Source organism: Gallinula chloropus (assembly GCF_964237585.1).
Source record: "Gallinula chloropus genome assembly, chromosome: 20".
NCBI classification, from domain to species: Eukaryota; Metazoa; Chordata; class Aves; order Gruiformes; family Rallidae; genus Gallinula; species Gallinula chloropus.
In genome coordinates, this window is record NC_140105.1 from 6,816,024 (window position 1) to 6,842,025 (window position 26,002).

At 38.4% G+C, this 26,002-nt stretch overlaps 1 protein-coding gene across 1 annotated transcript in view; it reads left to right on the forward strand.

Annotated features, from left to right (window-relative positions):
* HELZ (helicase with zinc finger) overlaps positions 1–26,002 on the forward strand; it is an 82,425-nt gene that overhangs the window by 31,526 nt on the left and 24,897 nt on the right. The window contains exons 11-19 of the mRNA XM_084273670.1: positions 496–763; positions 4,399–4,732; positions 9,883–10,013; positions 12,337–12,516; positions 13,041–13,145; positions 19,065–19,243; positions 20,785–20,903; positions 22,688–22,833; positions 25,293–25,440. Of these exons, the coding sequence (XP_084129796.1) occupies positions 496–763; positions 4,399–4,732; positions 9,883–10,013; positions 12,337–12,516; positions 13,041–13,145; positions 19,065–19,243; positions 20,785–20,903; positions 22,688–22,833; positions 25,293–25,440 (1,610 nt within the window). The remainder of the gene's footprint in view (positions 1–495; positions 764–4,398; positions 4,733–9,882; positions 10,014–12,336; positions 12,517–13,040; positions 13,146–19,064; positions 19,244–20,784; positions 20,904–22,687; positions 22,834–25,292; positions 25,441–26,002) is intronic.

Consider the following 26,002-nt stretch of genomic DNA (forward strand, 5'->3'; position numbering starts at 1 on the left):
CAATGTTGCAAATTTAATGATTTCTTACTAGCTACATTATCAACTTGTTTTTATTACCTTCTAAATTTTACAGAATGTATCATAAGGTTCTTCACTAGTTTTATGGTTTTTGAAATGAGATGATGTTGCATTTAGGCATTGAAAGCCTATCGCGATGCCAAGTCCTTCAAAGTTGCTGGCAATGATTAAAATCAAAGTGCTTTCGTTGTTTGTTGGCATTCATTCTATTTGCTGTCTGTAATATTTTATTTTCTAATATTGTTTGAGAGCCTGCTTACTCTCTCTGTACACCGGAAAAGTAGGGATGGTAATTACTAGCAGTGAACTTTTATTAAAGTAGTTGTGGACCTAAAAGGCCCTTACCTACACTTACTTCATTACCTCTGATGGGAGTATTTGTAGTGGTGGGTGTTTTTGTTGTTGTTTAAATAAAAAACCTGAGCATATATGGAATTTTGATCTTACTTCCTTTCTCTGTTACGTATCTACATCCAGATCTTGAATACTTGATGCATGCACGGCAACAGCTGCTAACCACAGCTAAGCGTTGGGATTCTACTTCTAAGACTATTGTAGAATTTGAGCCTAATGAAACTACTGAATTGGAGAAGAGCCTTCTTACCAGATACCAAATCCCTCTATCTGCTGACCAGCTATTTACACAATCTGTCCTGGACAAATCATTGACCAAGACCAACTATCAGTCACGGCTACACGACCTCCTTTATATAGAGGAAATAGCACAGTATAAGGAAGTTAGCAAGTAAGTGCTGCCTTTATAAAAATGCTTCTTTGATAATTCTTGCTGTCCTGTTAAAATGAGCATACAGAAATATTTTCCATCATACATATTTATAATCCAGTTTACTTTTCTAAGGCTTTTTAAAATAAAAGTGGGTTTAAAGTAAACATGACATACAATATAAAAGTAAAGTTTTGACTAAGTGAATGTTCACGTTGAGAATTATACTCTCATGCCACGTAGGAAACCACAGAGCAGCATGATTGTAGGAATGAAAGAATAAGTGTATCCTGTGTGTAATGCTTCCCCTTTAGACAATTTGGTGCAGCGCTAAGTTACTGCTCTTCTTTTTCTGTAGATTAATAAAAAGTTTTAATAATGTTCTTGAAATCTTGTGTTCTGATAGTGTTGGTGACAGAAATTTTCTTTTGATCTCGTAGCTGACCCACTTTATGGCAACAGGCTCAAACTAGCACACTTTCCTGATCCTCTGTGGCTGAGATCACACGCTGGGTATTCTCTAGTGAAGTGTCGGGGTTGCAAGCCTAGAAACAGGCTCAGAGATACACATGCAAAGGGTTGTAATACCTCTGAAGTGGTATCAGGAGTGAAGATGTTGATAAGCTGTTACTCTCTCACGGGTTCGTCTGTTTGTATTGTAAAAGTAGTAGGGTTGTCAACAGGGTCTCTTATGGCAAGACTGGAATAACACCAGTGTCTGCAGTGGGTTTTAAGAGTGTTGATGGTTTCTCACTTTCTAGGAAAACCCGTTTCAGATTTTGTGTCATCACCTGGGTGGAATCACTGCAAAATAGTGGATGAACTGGCTGTAAAAAGCCTTGAACTCAGTTGTAAGGGAGTTCATTCTGGACTGTGTCAGAGAGCTTTACTTTTAAATTGTGTTTATTCTAATATTGCGGGAGGTGATTAGAAAAAATACTCCATATGAGTGCATATTAAAATAAGGCAGTAAAGGTTAGAATAGAGGAGCCACTGCTGTCTGGTTTCTACATGCAGACATGCTCTGTAAGAAAAACAAAGTTCTCATCTGGATAACTAGTGTGGTTTGGGAAAGTTTTGCCCTACATACAATCTGTTGCTGCTTTTAAAACACCTTTCTCTTGCACCTTGAAAAGAAAAACAGCATATAATTGTTAGAGTGGCTAGTGTGTTTTCTTGTACAAACACTAAAAAAATGTGTGAGGTGACATAGAGCTCCTTCAGTAGTACGCTGTCTGCTTCCAGAATTGGGGGAGATTTATTTTCAAGCCTGAAAAGATAAAATACAAATCATGATGGGAAATAAATTTGCCTGTGTCATTCCTGTGTCTCACATTTATCACTTCATAGGGAGGTGCCATGCAGCACACCCTGTCTGAATGCTGCACACGTACGTGTAAGAGGAAACGTGCTGAATGTGGTTTAAGAAATGGTTATGTGGGGCTTTGCTTGGAATGGGTTTGTTTGCCTTGTGGGAATTTATTGTTTGCGTTGGTACTGGATGAATTAATGATTTATTAAGTCTTTCTTTAATTTCTGTGATTTTAAAATATGATCAGCAGTCTTTTCTGTAGCTAGTTTAATCAACACTGCAATTAGGCTGGGAGGATTTTGCAGTGCTTGGGAGGAACCATAAATTTTGTGTTTGATTTGTATAAGCCTGACTGAAAACCTTCTTTTTTGAAATTTTTTATTATAATCTTGCAGAGCAAGAGGGTGAGGAACAGATGAAAGAAGCAACTTTTGATTTTTTTTTTTTCCAATCTAATCCTGAGAGGATTTTTTAGTTTAACAGTTTGCCAGAAGGTGTCATCTTACTCAACAGAAATGGCTTGATAATCTCTGAACTCCAGATTCCCTTTAGCATAGCAGATTGAGTTTAGTCATTTGGAAAGACACTAACTTGTGCCTTGTCTCACAATGGCAGTAATACTGTCTTCCAGCGTGTTTTTACAAATCTGAGTTTGAGAATGAGTTTATGCATATTTAGTAGGATAGGGCTTCGACTTTAGGAAGCTTTCAACAAAATACAGCCACGTGTTACTTTGAATTTATCTCAGTAATGATACTGAGCTCTTGGATACTGCATTAAATGCTTGGCATAGTACTTTAACAGTCATCTGAATGAGATGGGAGCTGGTTTAGGTGTTGCAAACTGGCTGGTAGCTGCTCTGGAATAGCGCAGTGCTTGTATAGGAGAAAACTTGGGTGTGTCCTTGAATTTATTTATTTTAGCAGGGGGGAAATTGGAAGGATTACCCTTAATTCTAGTGTGCACCTTAAGTCCATGCCTCTGAGTGATCGCTCTGACTGCAGCCTGTGCAGTCACCTTCGTGGTTACCGCTGGCCTGGATAAATCCGTGTTCAGTAAGAAGACTTCTCATGGGTTTTCAGAGTGGAGGAGTGTGAAATTGGGGGGTGACATAATGCCCGTGTTACGTAAAGAAGCAGCTTCTGCCACAAGAGGGCAAACGTGTAATTCTTGTGTGGGACTCGTGGTGTGCCAGACAGGAAAAGAAATCAGTTTGGTTTGGTAGATCTTTAATTACAGCGAGAGCTAAAATACTGGCTTGTATTGTTACGGGTTTATGCTTATTGACACTGCAGGGTTTAAATGATAAACTACCAGCTTATCAGGTTAAAATAGAAATTAGAAGAACAGATCAAATAAAACAGTATGAGTGTGAAAAGCATTATAAGAAAATGAGTGCTTTTTCTAAGAGAGATCTATTTAGTTTGTGAAAACTATTGGGTTTTACTTGGTTTTCTGTAGTTTGTTGCAAACTCAACAAAAAGTTGCTCATGAGAAGACCTGGATGCTATCAGACTGACAGGGCTTTTTTACCTGTTATTTCCAAAACCGTGTGAAGCAGAAAAGGCAAACCCAACACTGTAGGAGGAGATTTGTATGTGTTGGTGAGAGGTCAATAAAGTGTGCTTATAAAGCCCTTTAATGTGTTCTGCACGGGATTTACAGAAAATGGTAACTACAGAGAGTGAATCTGTTACCCCTCTGATTACAGGAGGAACTTGTGCTAATGAGAATTCTGTGCGTAGATGGTTTATATGGCTGAGCCTGTGATGTTATTCCCTCATTTCAAATAAAATAATTTCATTTTAAGGCCTATATTCTGGGTTTTTTTTGAGACATTTTAATCAATCTCTCTGAATTATAGGTATAAGACAGTTTATCTTTTAATATGTAGATTACAGTCTTTGGTGTGCAGCCTGGAAGAGATGCATGAAACAAATAGGAATCTTGCTTTGTTCTTGCCTGCACATCTCTCCTTGCATACCTAATCTAAGCTCACAAACAATTTAAACAGACGTTTTTCCTGCTTTGGGACATGCTCAGAACTCTAATTAACCCTAAACTCCTGTTGGTCTCAGAAAATCTAGTATTTGTTTCTCTCTTGCACAGGCTCTTTTTTTAAGTTTCACAGATATTGGTTGTTTTGAATATGTTTTATAGACTATAATAGAAAGGAAAACGTGTAAGTATTTGCCAGTTTCATCCTTATGAGGAGTGAGTTTGGGTATCCTTGTTTCTGTTTAAAAATTAAGACATTTAGAATGTAATGCAGTGGATGCAGTCTGCATGAAATTTCTGAATCTGAGCCCATCTTTCTCCTCTGACTTAATATTTTCTTACTTAGGTTCAACATAAAAGTGCAATTGCAGATTGTAGCAAGCTTCATGCTCACTGGTGTTTCTGGAGGTGCAAAGTATGCCCAAAATGGACAACTTTTTGGCCGCTTTAAGCTCACTGAGACGCTTTCGGAAGACACTTTGGCTGGACGGCTGGTGATGACCAAAGTCAATGCTGTTTATTTATTGCCTGTCACTAAAGAGAAGTCAGCACAGACCCAAGGAACCAAAGAGAAGGTTTATGAAGCAGCTATTGAGGAGAAAACAAAGGATTATATCTTCTTGAGGGTATCCAGGGAATGCTGCGAAGAGCTGAATCTTCGGGCAGATTGTGAAATGCAGGTAAGTCTGAGTGGAAGGGGGTTTGGTCTGGGAACTGTTTGCATTTTTGGCTCCACCCAAAATAAATGCTTGAAGATATGAAAAGGAATTTGGTTATTCATCATCATACACAGAAAGCAGAGCACAGATGAGTATTTCAGATAGGTGAAATATTTTATGCATAAATACACACGTGTATGTGTGTGCCTGTGTTGTATCTCTGAGTCTTACTTGGAAAAGAAATTAATATTTTAGAACTATCACAGCATAAAACTACATTTTCATATCTGGCAAAGTTCTGAGATCCTTAGGTATTACTTGCAGATTTTTTTCCTCATATATCTGACGGTTTTGAGAGTGTGGTTTGTAAGCAGTCTTGGGCACTGTTTTTGCATCTCTGGTTCAAATGCAAACTGCTCTCTCTATAGACTGGTAAAGGAAGGCTAGGGTCTTATTTTTATTTTCCTCCAGGTAGGTGTTTGTGGGTAGTTCGTTTTCTTCCGCCAGACCTCCCCACCCTTTCCCCTCTCCTCCTAGAATCCCTGAATATATTGCTTACTCCTACTGCCTGGACTTTTCTCCAACTTAGTCTGTCTGACATGGGTTCTGTAGTTCTGGTCATCATAGCCAATCTCACCAGAAACCTCCGGAACCTTTCCTCATTGAGTCAAAGTTGGGAGTTTTCTGTTCCTGTGAGGATTTTTGTTTGGTGTGGGGTTTGTTTTTTGAGAAAAATCTCTGGTGTTCTTGCCACATCCAGCTTGAACACCATCTTTTGTAACTGGCATCTTGGATTCTTTATTTTGTATCTTCTCTTTTTTTTTGTTGCTGGTTTTTGGGTTTTTTTCGGGTTTGGTTGGTTGGGGTTTGTTTTGTACTACTGTGGATTCCACTATTTGTTCCTAGGCCTGAGGTGAGATTAATTTTTAATAAGGTTTGTTGAGGTTATGAATGGGCCGCCTTCTGCTTTCTGCACCTGTACCAGAGCAAAAGGAATATTGTCTTCGATTGCAGTATTTCCCTGGTGGTGAGGGTTGGTAGATGAAGGCATAAGGAAGGTGAATAAATACTTTTGTTAGATATATCCTGGCTTTTGGAATGATAATATTTGCCTCCATGTCTCTCACCCCCCTGACACTTGTACCAGAGACAGATGTTTATCTGTCTTGGAGGCATTCAGTCTCAAGAGGAGGAGTTCTGCTTCTCTTTCACTAGAGAAAATTGTGTTGGCAGCAAGATCAGGCTTTTGTTTACTTTGCAGTGGATGTGAAATGGGTGAGGATACGTTTTTTGTTTTATTTTTAATACTGTGTAGTTTGCAAGCAAGATATGGCGTTAGATGTAAGGGTATGTAAGAGAAGATGAAGTTCTAATGAAGTTAAATACTTAAACTCCTCACCCATTCCTGGTGTGTGCCTGCTGTGGACCTTATGATTGATCTTGTTACCAAAGAGAAATAGCCTTGAATTAAGGGCACTGGAGTTGCTGGAAATTAATGCATTTTCACCAAAGGATTATCTCCTCCCATTCATTTTGTTTTGGGGGAAACATATGCAGGAATCCTAATGTCTTAATTTAGCATGGATAATTAGTCTGGGAAGACTCAGGTTGTTCTGGACTCTTGGCTTTGTGTTTGTTTTCTTAAAACAATAATTAAACATACAAATTGATTCTATCAGGAACTCCACTGGAATGCAAAATGAGCTGGGGCTTCAGGAACTGGCTTATTTTTCTTTGAGTGTCTTACAAAACTTTGCCTGAGGTGGCAAATCTATGCTGTATTGGAAATTGGGTCCTAAAGTTATTTATAAAATCATTTAGTACTTTGTACCTCTACCAGTGAACTGGTGATCAAATCCTTTAAGTGTTACCTGTATGATAATGAATTTGAGATCTGAGGAATTTTTTACTGGTTGAGGATTGATTAAGGGATCCTCAGTTTAGAACTGAGGGTATTCTGATTTTTTATTAAAGATGCTGGAAACTTTGCATTGTCTTCAGTGGAGTCAACATCCTCTGTGTCACACCTAAACACTGCTTTTATTTCTGTAGGCTTTGGATAAGTTAGATGCTTTGCTTCCTTTCCTCTTCTAGTAATTCATCTTGGAAACTCCCTGATTGCTCGTTTTCCTGTTGTCCTGGCTGAACTGTAATAAACACACAATTTTGCTTTTATCAGGTGGACCATTGGTGAGGTGGGATGGAGTGAGCGGGTGCTTTAAGCCCCCTTGGCTGCTGCTTGTTTTGGTGACCAAACTAACATGCGACTGGTTTATTTTTGGAGTGGTTCCTCTGTTCTGTTCCCTCTTCTGTGAAACTGGCAATGGATTAACTTCCTTTCCCACTGTTTTCTTATTGTGGAGTATATATTAAAGCAGGTTACATGCCTCTCCTTCACAGATGGCCTCATTCAATACTGTGCAACAGCAAGTAAAACTATTTGATTCAATGTAAACTGGCTTAAAACCAAAACAAATCACATGCTATTTAAGAAAGTAGTGAATGCACGTAGATGTTATAAGGTATTTAATGCTATACCACTGGCTTGGACTCCAAGAAGGGGCTGTTAAAGGGGTGCTTACATGAGCATCACATTTTTTCTGTATTTAAATTATCATTGTTACATGGAACGGGCTTTTCTTAGCACTGGGTCTGTCTGAGGCAAGAGGTTTTTCCTGTATAGATCAAACTGTGAGGTTGGGACCATTGCCATTTGTGTGGAAATCTTTCCCAAGCATCTGTGGGACTTTGGGCAGACAAATTGGTGATGGGTAGGACAGAGAAGTAGAAGGAAGCTCGAGGTTCCCCTCGGGCAGGATGAGCTGGTGCTGTCATTTTTGACAAGTGCCAAACCACACTCTTTGGAAGGCCAGGGTATTTGTTCAGGTAGTGGAACAGTGGGGGGAAAAAATGTCTTTAAATGCCCTTGTGTCCTATTTAAACCAAGTTTTCCTCGCAGTTAAAATCACTTTAGTGAACTCTGTGCTTTCTGTTGTGAAGGTTTCTTCTTGCCCTGCTCAGAGTTAGAGCCACATTTTGCTGTGAAGTAGGATGGTCAAGATGGGTTTTAATGGCTTCATATCTGCCAGAGACTGACAGTTAACGGCTGCGCTCTGCGCCGATACAAGCTGCGATTGATTGTGTATGGCAAAGCTGGTGTTGGTTATACCTGCTGCATGATAATAGGGACAGTGTAACGTTTACTAGGAAATACACTAGAGAAAAGCAAGTGCTAAGAGCAGTATTCTACAAATCCTTTTGAAGGATGATCTTCATGTAATAAATATTATTGGTGCAACAAGAGGGGTTTTACAGGCACGATCCCTGTGGCATGAAGTGACTTTGTGGGCAGAAGGATTGTCAGGTCCAGCAGGTAGTTAAACCTAGGATGATAAATTATTCCTCTGCAGGAGGAATTCTCCATAGGAAAAGGGTCATGAGAGAAATTGATATGGCTTTGAATGAGGTATGTCATGCTTAGAGAAGCAGTTGTCTGCTTTTTCAACTCTTACCTTCCAGTGTTTCCTAAGCTTGCTCATGTTGATAACCACAGGGATCTTTACTACAACAAATTGGGTTTTGTTTGTAGTGGAGAAGGAAAATTTTCATCAAGGACTTCTTTTCTGACAACTTACATAAAGCCTGTAAGATAATTACAAAAATACATTCCAGTAATGCTTTGTGTTGTTTGAACCTGCTGGTGGGCAGCAATAATTATTACGAGATTAAAGTGTGATTAAGTAATACTGGACTGATTAATAGAGAACCAGTGAGTGCTGGAGGAGACCCAGTATTTGCTTTGGGCATAGAGGTGTGTTTGGAATGTCCCCATCGCTTCCATGGCATTTCTCTAGGATGATGTGGGGCCTCAACTGCACCTTTGCCCCATTCTCTTCGCCAGTCTGGTGATGCTGATGTACTAGCTTCAGCTCCTCTTGGCTCCTTTTTTCCTCATCTGTTGACTGGTAATACAGAACCAGCCAGTAAAGTGGTGTGAGAGCTGTCAGTAAAGGTGACTGTGGAAATTCCAAATAGGGCTATGTTTCCAGGTAAATGAGAGGTGCTTTTCCAGACAGGGAGCAGGATTTGGCTGGCTCTTTGTCAGTGTGCTTCCAGATCATTGTAAATCTCAAGTACTTATTTACTCTTATTTAATCAAAAATGCTCATTAGAGCTGTAATTACATAAATATTTAGTGGTAGATAGCAGTGCTTTGAAGAAGACCTGAAAATGTGTGTCAGTGGCATGAAGTTCTTCAGCAGCTCTGGAGGCTGTTTAATACTGGGGCAGATCTGTGGCAAATACTGCATCAAGGCTTCTCTGTTAATTATTAATGTGTTCTTTAGTGCAAATGCTCTGATCAGATTCATTTGGTTTTTAGAGAGATTAATAATTGCAAATTTAAATACGTGTAAATGATAATCTGAGTGAACAGTTTATTGTTTCCCCAGGAGTGGCTTTTATCTGCTGTTCAAATTTAGAATATGTTTCTCTGCTCTTTTAATATGTGTACGTATAAACTAATTTCACCATCAGTTATTCACTTCTGAATTTAATCAGGGATGTGCTCTGCCTGTTGTGTCTGGCTTTGTACCAGAATTTTGTTGACATTATCTTTTATTTAATAGCATTAAAACATGAGTAATTGAAAAAATAAAAAGAATGTATTGATAAGCAACTAATTTTTAGAAATCAAGTTTTAGGGAATTCTAATAATTGAACATAAATGGCAAGTTATATTATTGCAGGATGTTAGACTAGAAATAAATAATGTTTGGGTTTTATCTCTGCTGGTCAAACATCTGATAAGGGATGGAAGCTTATACAAACAATGCTTTAGAACAGTAATATTTTCTCTGAGCACTTTTTCTATTCCAACAATGTTTTTCTTTTAATTTTTTTCTGAAAATATGGTAGTACCCAATCTTAAAAGTCAAACAACAGAATTACATTAGAGCAAAGGCTGTATTTATCTTGGCTTAAAAAAAAAAAAAAGGTGCAAGTTAATTTATCACAGCTCTCTTGATGGAATGATGTTTACTGTTTTCATCTGCGAGTCAGTAGTTTGCAGGAAGAAAAAATGGATCATATGCAGTGAAGTCCAATGAGTGTTTTCTAAATTAGTCATTTTTGGTTCACCTATTCACTTATTCATTTGTTTTGTACTGCAGGTTGAACTTCAGTTTCAGTTAAATCGCTTACCCCTCTGTGAAATGCATTATGCCTTGGACAGGATTAAGGACAACAGTATTTTGTTTCCAGATGTCAGCATGACTCCCACCATACCCTGGAGTCCCAACAGGTACAAGAATACAAACGCTTGAATATCAAAGATAGTATGGTAATGCAGTACTGAATTTCTCTTAACAGATGGCTGAAATCTGCCCTAGAACAAGGAACATGCCTTGCTCCTCGCTGATGGGGAGGCTGGTTCAGAGGAGGGAGTGAAACTGCTCTAAATAAAACAACAAAACCGATCCTCCGAGGACTAGGATCTGTTGATTGGTTTTCCCTGTGGTTGAGGGTGGTTTTATGGGTGTTATAGTTGTGTTGTAGCTGTAGAAAACAAATCCACTATTGTTAATTACTCTTCTGCTGTTCCTCTCTGAAAACACGAGTGACACTTCAGAGGAACATAAATACCAGTTACAAGGAGTGTGCAGTGTATTTGAAAGAAGCAATCCAGTAGTACTTCGAGTTGGATGCAGTGAGCCCAAATTTGGACATGTCGCTGAGGGGGAATGACTGGAGGAGTGTGGGAATGAGCCTTGGAAGGACCAGTGTGGCGCTTGCAAGCAGTCCTGAGATTCTTTGTGTACAAGTCTTAATTTCCTTCACAAAATTATAAACCCCTGTGTTTTATAAATACTTCAAGGAACCCTAAGGCTCAGGCAGTGTAAACAGTTTGTCTCTAAGAGGAAACTTAGGGAAGAGAAATGTGAGGCCATGTTGCTCGGGGGATATGGTCAGTGTTCTTGCTGTATAGGGAAGGGTAAGAGAGGCGTGAGGTTTCAGTGCTGAGAAACCAGGGAAATGAGAGATACATGGAACTCACACAGCATGTGAGGAGCCTGTGGTGTCTCGAAGGTGAGAATTAAGAGTGTGGTTTTAATGCAGTACAAATCAGACGGCAGCTCAATGATCTGGCCAGGCACCTCAGACAGCAAGGTAAGGCCAAAATTACTGGGAAAATTCCAGTTTGTCTTTGAAAGTGTAGGAAGAGCAGAATGATAAAAGGGTGGGAGCAGTGTGCTGGGTGAGGATGATTGCTGCAGGCATCAAAGCTTTGACAGTGTGGGCAGAAAGAAGGGAAGGGGTTTTGCACTGAGTTATACCGGCAGAGCTAGTGGAGGTCACAGACTGCCTGTTCACTTATTTAAGTTTTGAGTAAATCTTATGAGGAAGTAATGTCTAAGAATAGTTTGGAAGTAAGTGGTGATTTCAATAAAAAGAAAGTAATTCAAGTCAGCTAGAACTTTATCTTCTGTGGTTTATGTCAGGAAATTTATGTTTACAGAAGTTTCCCTGCTGGTTGTAGTTGATATAATTAATTTGTAGAATGTTTTATATTTTAAATATACATAAATAATAGATACATAGGCTGTAGTTCACTTTAGGACAATGTAATAAACATGGGTTTCTTCAATTTTGTGGCTTGGTTTGCCCTACCTTGAGAATCAGTACTTCTGATTGACTTACCCTCTGTTCTTCTATTTTTGTTTTATGTCCCTATTATTTTCCAGTGTTTCTTAGTCTCCTGCCAGCTTGTTGTTCATAGCTGTCTTAAAAGTTAGGAATTCAGTCAATTCCCTCCTGATTTTACTCCCTGTTGCCAACTGAATAGAAACTTTCCCAGTCTGTAAGAGGCATAGCTCTTGTACTGAAGCAGATCATGTTACTGAAGTATGGCCATATGTGCAGCACTGACAGGTGTTTTTTACTATTCACGTCTAAGTCTAAAACTGTCAGTGGGAATATTAAAAACTTTGTCTACAAATCTTTAACCTCTTACGCTCGTCAGAATTTTCTGAAAGCATTGTCCTCTTAATGCTGGTATCACTAGCTGCTCACAGCAAAAATCCCTGGTTTAGACTGCTTTCCCATTAGAGGTATGTGCCTTAATGATCTCAAAGAGCCCAAAAAAAAGTAAAGGGATGTTTGTAGTTAATTTGCTAGCTGTTGTTTTTTTTAATTGTCTTTTAATTTCATCTTAGATAACCTTTAACAAGGGCCAGGGTTGTCTAGCTGTTGACTTTTAAAGTAGCTAATGCTACGTTTTGCATAGCAATAGTAGAGGATCGTTTTATGCCTTCTTGCTTTCATTATTGGGGATGTGGCAGCATGTAATTCTTCTAAAATATGTACTATGCAGGTTAAGCGGTGTTTGGTGAGATAATGTAAATTAAGTAGTAGTTGGATTTCTTTTGGGGGAAACAAAACCAAGTAATGTAAATATAAAATATTAGTGATTAAAGTGTGTGATAGCTTTGATTTGTTTCAATGCAGTAGCACATAACCTCTTTCATTTCTTTAAAGCTTTTGAAATCTTAACCTCATTTAATTTCTGACAGACAGTGGATTGTCACAGCTCCTGGTTTTAATCTCTCTTGCCTCCTTTTGCACAGACAATGGGATGAGCAGTTGGACCCTCGACTAAATGCGAAGCAGAAAGAGGCTGTTCTGGCTATCACTACTCCACTTTCAATACAACTGCCTCCTGTTCTTATCATCGGTCCCTATGGGACAGGAAAAACGTTCACTCTGGCTCAGGCAGTCAAGCACATACTTCAACAACAGGATACTAGGTGAGATGGGGCATTAAATATAGAGCGATACTTGATTAGCAGGGAAGATATAATTGTTTATTTAAATTCAAGTGAAAGATAGAAATACAGAATCTCCATCCAGCTTAAAAACAAACAGACCCAAACCATCCGTCATTGTTTTAAACAATAAAGTAATTTTATAGTCTTAGCTTGTGTTTTCCACTTAGAACAAAACTGATTGAAATTGACAGTATGTAGAATGACTGTGATTTGCTCGATGTGGAAAGTTTTGCAGTATGCTAGATAATAAAAGCTATTCCTTACTTAAAATCTAGTCTAGATTAATAATCACAAAATAACTACTGAAAAACTGTTTGAAGTTTAAATCTTTCCATAACTGAAGGATTTAAGGGCTAAATCATGCAAACTGCAGTAGGTTAGGGACTAGTTTCATTAAGACAAATGTACAGGAAGATGGCCACTGTTTCCTTTTTTTTGTATTCTACTGCTTTGAATTGTTTTCTGTTTCTTCATTGCTTTTTTATTTGCACCATTTATTCCAGCAGGATTCTCATTTGCACCCATTCTAATAGTGCTGCTGATCTCTACATAAAGGATTATTTACATCCATATGTAGAAGCAGGCAATCCCCAGGCAAGACCTCTCAGGTATTTTTTTAAGGCTTATTATGTATCTATAAAATACTATTCTTAAGAAAAGGTGTCTATAAATAAGGTTAAAGAACTTTAAAAACATAAAAGCATATTGGCGTTACCAGCAGTGCTTTTAAAAACAGACTAAAAGGAACGTGAACCATTGTCAACGTAATTTTTGGTCATTTGTTAAATAAAAATAAAGACATCCTTTTTTAAGCTTTTATTATTCTATTGATAAATGTGTCTTTCCTAATGAGCAGACTTTTGATATGCTCCTCTAAAAGCTACTATGATAAAATAAAATGAACTTTAATTGTATTTTAATTCCAGAAAATTTTGACTCACATTTCTAATGATAATTTGGAAACTGGGGCTACTCACCTGGCTTTTTGAAGGAAAATTTTGTTGTCATAGGAGCTGCGTATTTAGAGAATCATGTGAAAGTAGTTTGGCCTCTTCTGATAAGTCAGTTTGAAGTTATTGTATATGTGATAAATGTTCTTACCATGGGTATTGTGGGGAAATTAGTAAAGGAAAAAATGAAGAAGAGGTGGAAACATTAAGAGCAAGGAGGGTAAACTTGCATTGAAATAGTTAAGGAGGATTTATTTATGGGCAGAAACCTGCTCTGGGGAATATTTTGTGCATTGATCACAATATTTGCTGTATATTGCGAGCTTGGTTTCTATTTTTTGAATTATGGGCATCATTTTGCCACTGTGTGAGTTTATTATACTGCTAAGAAAATGACTGTGTTTACTTGATAGCTATTAAAAGCCATCCTGGATTTGTGTTTTATGTAGCATCAGTAAAGCCAGTGAAATTTTTTGAAAGGGGTAAATTTACAACAGGTGTAAATTCTCTTAGGTTTGCTGGCTTTAGATCCCCTGGCCAAGGAAAAGGCTCCAGCTTGGTTTGAAAAGTTACCTTTGAACACAGGTTGTCTTCAGGTGATTTGTAAAGCACTTTGTGATGAAAAGCATTGTGGTGGCTTGATTTTGTGGTTGGACAAAAACGTGTGGAACTGGCACCTTCAGGGATATTGAAGTGTAATTTAACAGAGCAAGGAGTTAAAGACAGTTTTATTGTGGTTGCCAGGCTCTTGCTACCACCTTTTATGTGCTGTATTCCTCTGCCTAGTCCAGTCTCAGAAACACTTAGGAAAGACCTAGATAAGAAGTGCTATTTTTCTTATGGTTAAAACTTAATCTGCTTATTTGCAAGAAAAGTACAGCATATAATTTGAAAGTCACTGAATGTCTGAATTTTAGTATAATTGCCATAGTATTTGTTATGAAGCCTTTGCAAAGCGCTGCTGTAGATTGTGTGATACTTATCAAATAGTTGTTATACCTCTATATAAAGTTAAAGCTTTAGAAAATGGAGGCATCTCTGGAACTGTGTGTATATATTTATGGATCCACAAGTAGGTATGTTTTTAAATAAAAAACATTAGCTATCATTGGGTAGCATATGTTGTTTGAAAGCTGACTGCATGGCAGCCTGATCTCGCAGGAGTTAAAGGGTCAGTGTACCTAAATTGAAGGCTAGAGCTATCTGAGACTCCGAGCACAAAACTAATTAGAGATCTCTTACCTTTCTTATTGACTGCTGAAGGAATATATTTTCAGATTAAAATCATTGCTGTTTGTTTAAACAGGGTGTTCTGAGCCTCTTGTGACATTTTAAAGGAAACACCAAGTGGAATAGAAGTAGTTAATTGTCAAAGCTGGATGTGCTACTTGTAGAGTTTGATCTGTTTCTAAATGGCTGAAGAGTATGCCCAAGGTTTTGTTTTTTTTTTTTATTTCCTTATTTATCCTTTATCTTTTTAAAGAAGAAAACCATAATTATTTAATATACACTGACTTGTGTAAATGTTTCTGTAAGCTTCTGTGTGTGTACATTAACTAAATCATCCTGTCAGTGATGTGTCATGAAAGTTTGAAGCGTAGAGTTTGGGGCTTTTTGTTTAAATATCATGTCACAAATTAATGGTTTTTTCCTAACAAAATAACTCTCTGTGCCCTTTGGAAAATGCAGAGTCAGAACGAACACCGAGAATTTATGTTGAGTCTCAGTTCTGTACCTAAATAAAATACTAATGAAGCCTGAAGGCCAAATTTTCAGTCTTGATGGCCATAAACAAATTTGTGCCCAGGAAAAAAAAAAAGCCCCTGGGTTTGATTAGATGATTCAGCTGTATTAGGGGCACACTCCAAAACTTGACTCTTACTGAAGAAACTTGGCATTGGAACAATTTTGTTATACTTATGTAAATGAATGCAGAAGTGTTTCTGAAAGAAAAAACCCAAGCCTAGCCTACGCTTAGGAGGAAAGAGCCTTCCATAAAGTGCTTCTGTTCGGTGCTGAGACGCTTGATTTTTAAGTGTGGAGAAGCAGGCACCCTTAACTGGTGAGTCAGAGCTGTAAGAGGTAGTAATTGTCTCCCAGTTTGTGTACCCTCTTACTCTGTGGAAGTGCTTGTCTTTCTCCATCTACGGGTAACGTCTTCAGGAGATGGGATGCTGAGGTGTGCTCTGAAGCTAGATACTTCATCATTATCACTGTCTCTTAAAAACTCCAGTCAAGAACAGTTCAGCAGTGTCAGAAAATAAGTAGATTTCTGTTTAAAATACCTCAGCAGAAACCTCTCCTGGTCACTTCTTCTAGCAATATTTTGATTGTAACATCCATAGGTAAGTAGGGCATGTAGCATGTAGCCAGGTAGTGTTAGTGTGGGGCCGCTAGCTTCAGGAGATTCCCAGACTTATGAAAATTAATGAATTGGAGCAAAACAGTTTCAATTAAAAGAAACAAAACCCCAAAGAAAACCCACCAGGTTTTAAAGGACCGTTGCACTTTCCCAAATTCCCTGGAGTTAAGTTTTAGCATTAGTTTATCTTACCAAATGTTAGTTTGTAAAATAAATGCCTGTTTAGCCAATTACTTTTTTTTAATTGCAACTCCAGCTTCTGTCTTAAGTCGTCCTCAAGGGAAGATTGATTGAAAGTTAACTTTCAGGTTGTCAGACAGGTTCTTCACGTGTTCCTCAGGATGCAGAAAACACCCTTGTTCCTGAGAGTGAGCCTGTCTTTGGAGGTGGATCAAAAGAAATGGAAGAGGGAAGTCAGGTGCTTTTCAAGTTTTCTTTAGGCTTCTGGGACTAGTTAGGTTTTGGGCTTTGTTTTTTTCTTTCTCTTTTTGGCCTTTTAACAGAGGCATGAAATCGGACTGCTAGATTGTTTTTCCCCTCTAAGCGGCTGTGTTGTCTTTGCTCGAGGGATTTCGCATGAGAAAAAACAGCACCAAGTCTGAAGAGCAAGGATTGGAGCCTATCCAAAGGGACTTCTTTGGAGCACAGCCTGAAGAGAGGGAGAATCCTGGCCTTTTTATCACGGACTGGGAGGAGTTAGTGTTTTCCAGTTCAGAACAGGGAACAGAAGTTTTGGAGAACTTAAATATAGTCCCCAATTACTCGTTGGGTAGACTTTAGTCTTCAGGGTTGTAATTCCTCCAGAATGGAATCTTGATGTGAGGCACATAGCGTGAGCAAACTCATGTGAGCTGTGGCTGGATTTTGGATTTGTAGCTGGAATTTTGGCTTATCTGTAGCTGCACACTTAGGGAATGTGTTTCAGGTACCAGTGAATATTCTCCATAACTGCCTGGCTCTGCTGGCATTCGGGTCCTTTGCTCATGCATGTATTGCGATTAGAAAGTTAGCTGCCTGTTTAATTGGAGGTTAAGGGCATATTGTGGGGTGAAATGATATAATTTGCGTTAAGCTGGTAAAACCCTCTTTTGTAATAGATTCTTCTAGCTTTAGGAAAAAAACCCAAACCCAATTAGTAATGAAATTACAGGAGATTTTATTAGCCCAAATTGCACCTGAGAGAGAAATCCCTTGTTCAGTGTGGAGTGCTTCTATCACGACATTTGAAGGAGTCACTTCTGTCAGGTGTTTTTATGCCAGTGGTGAATAATAGCTCTGGGATACCTTTTTGATCTCACATCAAAATAAAAGAAATTAGTGGGTAAGCAGCAATGCAGTTTGAAATGCTGTCAGTCGATCTGTGAGTCACACATAGTTGAATTTTTGTAATAAAAGGCAGTGCATGGTATAATAATGTCTAATAACCATAATATTTTGCATTTCAATAGCACCTTTCATCCAAGAATCTCAAAGTGCTTTACAAACATAAACTCACAATAAACTCCTTTATCCTCACAGTACTCCTGTGAGGTGGTAGGTAAGTATTACCCCCAGTTAAGTTTGAGAAGCTGAATCACACAAACTCTGACCGAATGGCTGGGATACACAGAACAGGGGTTATCTCGCTCCTTCCTTGGTCTAGCTCTTAGGCTGTGATTAAATGTTGTTACATTGATGTAATAACAGCTTATCATATAAAGCTTATCAGCTTGATGGCTGATAAGACAGAAACATATTGAGGTAACATTAGAAGGTTCGTGCTCCAAGAATGACTCGGGAATGTCATGTTTGCCCAGTTCTTACTGGGAGTTGCTTTGGTTGTGAAGTGTCAGTTTTGGTTGTTGGTGACGTCAAACTGAAAAGCCATTCAGAATCCTGTAGTGTGTTTGCACCTCTTTCTGGTTCATTTTGTGCTTGTTGTCCAAAATGGACATTATATTTTCACAAATCAAATTTATTATTATCCTAATAATGGTTTCTCTCCTGTTGCATGGAACTGAGCTGTAATCTTCAAATGTGGGTGGACATGAGATACCTGAAGTCCAGCCAGTGCAGTCACGTTTTGCACCCAGGTGTCTAAATTACACTTTTCCAAAATCTTATTAGTGATTCTGGATTTGTAATATGGGCAGAGGAGAAATTAATCAGAAGGAAATAAATAATGAATAGATAAAGCAAACAGATAAATCCCATATTTAGAAATGAAATCAGTTTAAATAGTCTTAATTTGCTTTGAAAATAACTTTAAGTGTGAATCCTAATATCTGTCCAGTAGTTTCCTGCAGCTTAAAGGTTCCACTTCAGATTCACAGTTGTTATTTGATGCAGCTGTTTTGAGGAACACCCTATAGAGAAGTCCTTTGGCATCCTCACCCAGATCCTCGGCTGGTGTGGTTTATTTCTTTGTGGAGTTACTCATACTCTTTCCAGGGTGTAATCTTTGTGTCTTCCCTATTCCTCTTCCATTTAGCTAGATTGGCCGTAACATTTCATCACTCTTAAAAAAAATTCATCATTGATCTCATGATACGGTGATTTTAAAGTTACTTTGTGTGCCATGGAAAGGTTGTTGAAGCGCAGTGCTTTGCTGACACCCTCCTGGTCCTTTAGACTCCAGACATTCCTTTGGGCACCGTTTTCTCATTCTTTTATGCCATGTATCATAATTATGGCCTTGTATGATAACAGAGATGAATATATGTCCTGTATGGTTCGGAGAACTCAGAAGACAGACAGTGTGTCTGAAAGGGAGTACAGGATTTTATGTGTGTCTCTTGCAAATCTCTCTGAAAACACGCTATGGCTGCAGCAGTGATGTGTGCGCAGCGCTGCGGGTCTTGCCAGCTCCAAGATGATGGGCTATATTTATAGTTCAGCTGAGGAAATAGTTCTCTAAAATCAATTTACTGAGAGTTCAAACTGAAATAGGCATTGGTGCGAGGGTCACAGAACGTAACTGTATGGAGAATTTACAGGTTTCCATATGTGAATTAATTCTTGGGAGCTCTTTGTTTATGTAGTGTTGCAATGCAGCAAGTCATGGAAGGTAAATCCAGGCCAGTAGTGTTTCTTAGCATGTAATTCTGTTTAGTTGTGATATGTTCCTTCCTGAAGATTACATTTATTTACCAGTAAACAGGTTATTAGCATTTGAAATATTAGGCTGTCACTGATTTCAAACTACATAGAAAATTAAGCCCCTTTTTCTTTTCTAGGGTATATTTCAGAAATCGCTGGGTAAAGACTGTCCACCCAGTTGTGCATCAGTACTGTTTGATTTCAAGCACACATTCCACCTTTCAGATGCCACAAAAAGAAGACATTCTTAAGCAACGAGTAGTAGTTGTTACTTTAAATACATCACAGTATCTATGTCAACTGGATCTTGAACCAGGTAAGATAAATTCTAAGCAAGGGGTGTCTGTGCTTGAGAATTGTCTTCCTCTTACCTTACCCAATTCTTTGAACTGGTAAAACATAAACAATGACCAATGGTCTTCTGGGGTTTTTTTTTTGTTTGTTTGATTTGGGGCTTTTTGGTTTGGTTTTTTTTTGTATTTGAAACTGAATAAATGTTTATTACAAAGCTATAAACTGCTGGCATTCAAATTAACCTTTTGCTTATTCTGTTTTTTCCTTATTTAAAAAAAAATAAATAAAAACCAGTGCTATCTATGACTTGGTGTTTCCCATCCAAGAGGGAAAATTCTGTTTGAGATTCTGCCTTTGAATATTATGCTCATTAAAGTCATTACTCAGTGGAGCATGTAAGCACATGGAGAGCCTCTTACCTTGTTTTGTGAATTGTTTAGCTTTGCAAACAACTCCCACACACACAAACCCGTGCTATGTTAATGTGATACTTCCAGGGTTGTTTTCTAGACTGAAATATATTAGACTGATTTTTTTGGGGGGCAGAGGCTGCTTAGGGTTAATTGTTTTCTTGATCTCCAAATGAAATCAATCTGCTTCTTGGAGAGCATAGAATTTCTTTGCAGAAATTGTTATGATTAATTTTTTATGGCTACGTTTAGGCATTTGTTGCAATAGAGAGAACTAATACGGAGTTTATGGTAAATATTTTCAGGTCTTTATATGGAACTAACTGCTTTGTCTGGCAGTCAGCCCTGTACAGTCATGCCATAGTAATGTGCATGCAGCTGGATGAAATACATGTTTTCCGAATAAAATAGCTTCATTTTTATTAATATAAATATTAATATATCTCAGTGTACGAAAACACTTCTGTACATACCCTGAATTTGCATTTTCATAAAATCTAAGTGTACTGTGACCCAGGTTTTTCCAAGTGCATGTTAACACAATATATAGATGACACCCCAACAAACCTTTTGGTCCAATATTATTGTAAGATTGAACTTAAATTTTCCTTCAACTTTTGTTCCTTTTTTCCCCCCTGACATTCCTTAAAGCCCATAACCAGCCAAGTGCTCAGGTACGTGTGCAGTTTGGATGGGAAATTTAGTATATAAAAGAATTAATAGGACTTGAGTACATGAGGAAATCCATTTCATTGTCATTGCACAAAGCTCTTCAAGCCTCATGGTGATGGAAAGATTTTCAGATTTGAGAAACCTACTGAGGGAGGTCACCAAGAGACGTTTCCTCTTGGTATAAGGAGAGCTCAGATAAAACACTTGTTTAACTTCACTTATGTCAGAAGAAAGAGGGAGATCCCTGGGCTGCTGCTAATGTCACTGGCAACCAGTTAACCACCAGCGCTCACTTGATGGGTTTGAAAACAGTTTGTAGTGATTGCTAGAAGTTAATTTATATAAGCCATACTGAGGGTTTTTTTCTAGTTTTGGTTGTTCTCAGGACACAGAACTTTCAATACAATTTCTTGTATTGTTATCACTGTTTATTTTATCATCTCTCAAGTTTCGTTTATTTGCTGATATCTCTGTTTTACAGGGTTTTTTACACACATTCTGTTAGATGAAGCTGCACAGGCTATGGAGTGCGAAACTATTATGCCTCTTGCATTAGCTAATAAAAACACAAGAATTGTCTTGGCTGGAGACCATATGCAGGTAAGAGATGTAGAATTTTTGAACATAAAGTGCATACATCATATTCTCTCTCTATATATATATATTCTCTCTATATATATATAATTTTAAGGTATTAATGTGCTCCAGACTTCTCTCTGTGTGTGAAAACCTCATAACCTCTACTGTAGACTCAGTTATTTCTGCTGAGCAAGAATATGCTGTTGTCTCTGTCTGAGACTAAGGTAGGTGAGGCAGGTGTGTGAATTGCCCAAGGTTCCATAGGAAATCTCTGATAGGCACACTTGAGCCTCCTCAACTGCTGAGCTCTATGCAGGTAGAATTTCTTTTTTAAAGAGAGAGATGAATGAATTATACCATCCATATGGGGAAGCCAAGGAAAATTCAGGGGACACTTGCGTAAGGTATGGGGATAGTTGTTAATAGTCAGGGTAGGAGTTTCTCCAGCTGCTTCTGATTGGTATTGCCTCTTGATTTCTGAAAGAATTGAAGAATTTGGAGAATATGTGTTATGATTGTGGCAATTTCTTTATTTTTATTGGATCATCATAATCTGGTAAGGATTTGAACAAGGAAGAAATAGGAAACGGAAACATCAATGCCTTGATGTTACTGCAACGTGCCTGGGAATTGCTTGGTTTAAAGAGTTTTTATAAGACTTTAAAATGCTGATTATGCATGTCATTTTGCAGCCTGTGGGCATGAGAATGCATGCTTGGAAAAGGCAACCTTACTTGCTTTGTTGATTTAGGCCAGATCTGTTTGTATAGGTTTGCCTTTAATTCCCTTGACATTTCACAATAGCAATAGAGTGGATTCCAGCTTTGGAATTGTAGTAGACTTAGAGGAGTAGTGTTGCCACCTATGATTTAACATTATTAGATCTTTTCAAGTCATGGCCATACGAATCCCAAGGATCATGTTATTTAAATACAAATCTCAAAAGTGCTTTTCAAGAGACTGACATTCCAGCCACTTCAGGCTTGATCACATCAGCCCAGCTGGATGGCTAGAGGCATGACTGGGCCTGTGTGTTACAGGCCATGTGTGTGGAGCTGTTCTATATAGCTAAGGTTCTCATAGAAACTACTTCATGAGGTATCCAGTATTTAAATTTCTAAACTATTATTTATATATGTAATGAAACTTGGCCTCAGAATCTGAGTTTCACATATTCATAGAGACAAAATAGATTGATTTAAATTTTAAAGATCTATTTTGAAATATTTTTTTTCAACATCTTTGGTTCTGTTTTTTCCTGCTAAGGATGTTTTTATGCTTAAACAAGCCCAGTAACAGTTTAGTGTAAAAGTAACTAGGCCATTTGAGTTTTAGTTTTTCCCCCAACTTAAAATTTTAACTTAGGAAAAATGTTTAACAAATGTCTGTGTTTTCTGACCCATACGAGTTCTGGTAGTAACTGAACTGTGAAGTGTTTCTCAGAGTAATTGTGTAACGTCGCTCAAGACAACATTTTTTTTCCCCAAGCAAGTCTCTGCTCTGAGTTACACATCTATGCAAGTCACAAGGAAAAACTTACATCTAAGGGCTCTTCTCTTTCTGTAGTTACTGACATAGTTACTGAATGTTTTGTTGTTCCTTTGGGGACACACTGGTCTCTGGTCATTTTTACATTAGGAATGGGCATTTCTATGGAATAGACATGGTGTGTGTCTTCCACCTCTCAATGTAGACTAAATAATAAGGTTTTGCTTTTGGTGTGATATGAAATATATATTGGGAGCATGAAATTCCAAGTGCACATATTCAGTTACGTTTTCTTTGTATGTGTGTGTCTATTACAGCTCAGTCCTTTTGTCTACAGTGAATTTGCCAGGGAAAGAAACCTTCACGTTTCACTGCTTGATCGGCTCTATGAGCACTACCCTGCAGAGTTTCCATGCAGGATCTTGCTGTGTGAGAACTATCGCTCCCATGAAGCTATCATCAAGTAGGTGTGAACTTTTTCACTGTATCATGCTTTTCTTTGGCTGTGTGAGTACACAACACAACTCTGAGCCAAGCACACAATGGAATGGGGAGAGCAGCGTTTTGTGTTACTGTAATGAAATCTCAGTTGTTTCAGAGTTAATTAGGAGAGTAATTCTTTGTTACTACATTGAAATTTGGTCTCCTAGAACACACGCTGGTGGTTTGGTTAGGCAGTTGTGTTACAGACCCCTCATTAAGGTGGGGATGCTTTGACTGCAAAAGAAGAGCTAACTTTCCCTCCTTAACTGCTATACAATATAGGGTCTGTGTTTCTTCGAACCGTTTCAGGATATTAGAGTTACTGGGGTGGATGGTAAGCTGTATGCAATGTAAGGAACATATGGATATACAAGTATGAACAGAAAAAATTAGGTCAAACTTTGAGCATGTTTCTTTCCTGTTGTCGTCTTCAATTACTTCTTTCAAGACACATTAATCAGTGGATTTGCATTTTTATGCTATGATAAACTAATGGCTGCTAGTATAATGAGCTCATCCATGAGTTGTGCTACAAAGAATAAGTGCAATCATGGGGAAAAATGCTAAAGTTTAAATCCTGGCTCAAATATGTACTGAGGAATATTATGTTGGTATCCGGTCATACTAATTAGGTTATCACTGTGTTCAAAGCAAAAGCAGAAATATTGAAGTGCTCTGGGGAATCAAAAGTGAGAATGTAACATATTTTGTTACACAGCTAGATCTGTCTTCGTTTTATGGGCTTTGTACTTGTAGACTGGTTCTAAATTTTGTACATATTTCTTGGCATTATGAATTTAAAATGAGAGAGAAACTGAAAAGGAAGAGGTGGTTCAGCTCTTGGTTAGAGATCACCTACATGAAATTTGCCTCAGAAAGATCATGAAAACTCACTTCAGTTGGAGTTCAGACAGTGAGTCCCACTGTGATGATGGAGTTCAGACAGTTAGATGAACTGTGATAAACACCAAGGTAAGGGCTGCAGAAATCCCATTGGGGCTAGTGACCTGCCTGTTGAAAGTCCAGTGTGCCTCATTCCCTCTGAAATACTGTTGTGTGGAGTGAAACCTGTTAAACACTGAGGGTGGTCCATTCAGGAGCCTGCTGGAGTCTACTTTTTTTTTAATAATGTGGAATTTCCCTTGACAAATGGGACCAGGGCTCTTAAGACAGAAGTACGTGTAGGAAGCTGGTTCATGGTGGGCTCATTAATCATACCTACCTAACTGAAGTAAAGAGACCAAATGAAATTAAGGAAAGAACAAGCCTGGATTGGAGCTGTAATTGGGGAAAAAATAGAGAGGGTGTTTTATTGTTTAATGAGGACTCATTACTAAGGATTGTTTTGCAGAAGAAACTGTTACTTTTGCTCTTTGGCAGCAGTGGGCTGCTGCAACTCCATCAGCAAGAGTTGCACATCTCTCAGGGTTGTCCAGTGTAAGCCCATTCTGGCCAGTAGTGGGCTGCAGTTCTTGATGATTTGGGAGCAGGGTAGTTCCCTTGGCTTTTCCTTCACCAGTTACTTACATCACAAGTTGCAATAGTTGGAAGCCCAGAAGAACTTGGTGGGTCTACATACTGCACAGTCCTCTGCTTTTACTGTCTTTGTGTCAGGCTGCATTCGTTTTACTGCATCCTCAGAGCTGTATCTGAAGAATGATAAGCTTGGAGGCTGAGCCTTCAAAAGTTAGCTTATACCAGAATTCACTAATTAATGAAAGCCACTGCACTAGTTAAGCTCTATTGTGCATGCAGTAGTATACAGAACTTACAGTACTACCAGTAGTAACCTGTAGTCTCTTCTTGCTGTCTTTTTGTCCTATTCAGTTTGCCTTCTTCCCTCCTGCTTTTCACCATGACAGTGGTTCTTGCCTTGTTATGTTTCAGTCAGCCAGCTTCTGTAATTCCTATATTTTCTGGTTGTGTTTCTGATGACTCACACCATTGATTGTTCTGGTGTAGAAGTCACAGAGGAAAAGCTTGTTTGGCCTACGTTGCACTCAGTACACACAACATTCCTAGGAAACTTATTGTCCCAAGTTCAACAACTTTTAGCTGGTGTAAGCAGGCTCACTGTCCTGCAAGCCTGAGGAATAACCAGTCCCAGACAGCAAGTGGTCCTTGCTCAGTTTCAAGCTACCAGGACTTCTGAGTGATGCATAAGTAAGAGTGTTAGTAACTCTGTTAAGCTTTAGACTAGTAGAAAATATTGCCTTGTAGAACAAGTGTTGGAAAAGCATATTTTTAGTGCCTTCTGTTCCATCTGTAGTATGGAAATATCAGTTCAGAGAAGTCATTTGAAGATGCTGAATAGTAAGCAGTGGTCTGTTTTCCTTATGAAGTATTTTGTGATTGCATATTTTATCAGCAAGATTTGCATATTTTATCAGTGAGCTCCTATGTAGGCTTCACATTTTATTCTGTTTTGCCTTGTTACAGTTACACATCGGAACTTTTCTATGAAGGCAAATTGATGGCAAGTGGAAAGCAGCCAGCACACAAAGATTTCTACCCTTTGACTTTCTTCACAGCACGTGGAGAAGATGTGCAGGAAAAAAACAGTACAGCTTTTTACAATAATGCAGAGGTAACGCTGCTTTGGCTTCATTCTTGATTCCTTTCTTATGGGTCCCCTTTCCCCAAATGTATTGGTTTGTGCCCAATGTAGGTTCAAGGCATGAATTGTCCTCTACTGGGACAGATACACGTGGAGTTTGCTAAACATGAAGTAGTGAACATTGCAATTGCAGTAAACATTTTCCCTAATTTATGATCTTTCTTTTCTTTGGAAATTGCAAGCTGCATGTAGTGCTCTCAGGCTCATTCTTCAGGATAACTTTGCTGATAATTTTTGTGACAGTCTGATGGATGTATCTTAGCAACTGAGAGTAACTGCAATTTAAAGTAAAACTTCAATTTCTTTGACTGTTGTAGAAATGTTCCCACTCAGATAAGAGTCCTCTGGAGTAACGCTTCATATTTGCTTTAATATGTTTAGGATCAGTGTCTAACTGATCATGTGCAGATGGGATCCTTTTCTGGTGAGAACTTATTCTCAATATGTTTGTTCCACATGGATTTATTTGTGTTCTTAAACCCCTTTCATTCTCATTCCTTCCCTGGCGTTAAAAACCCTAAACCCCACAAAC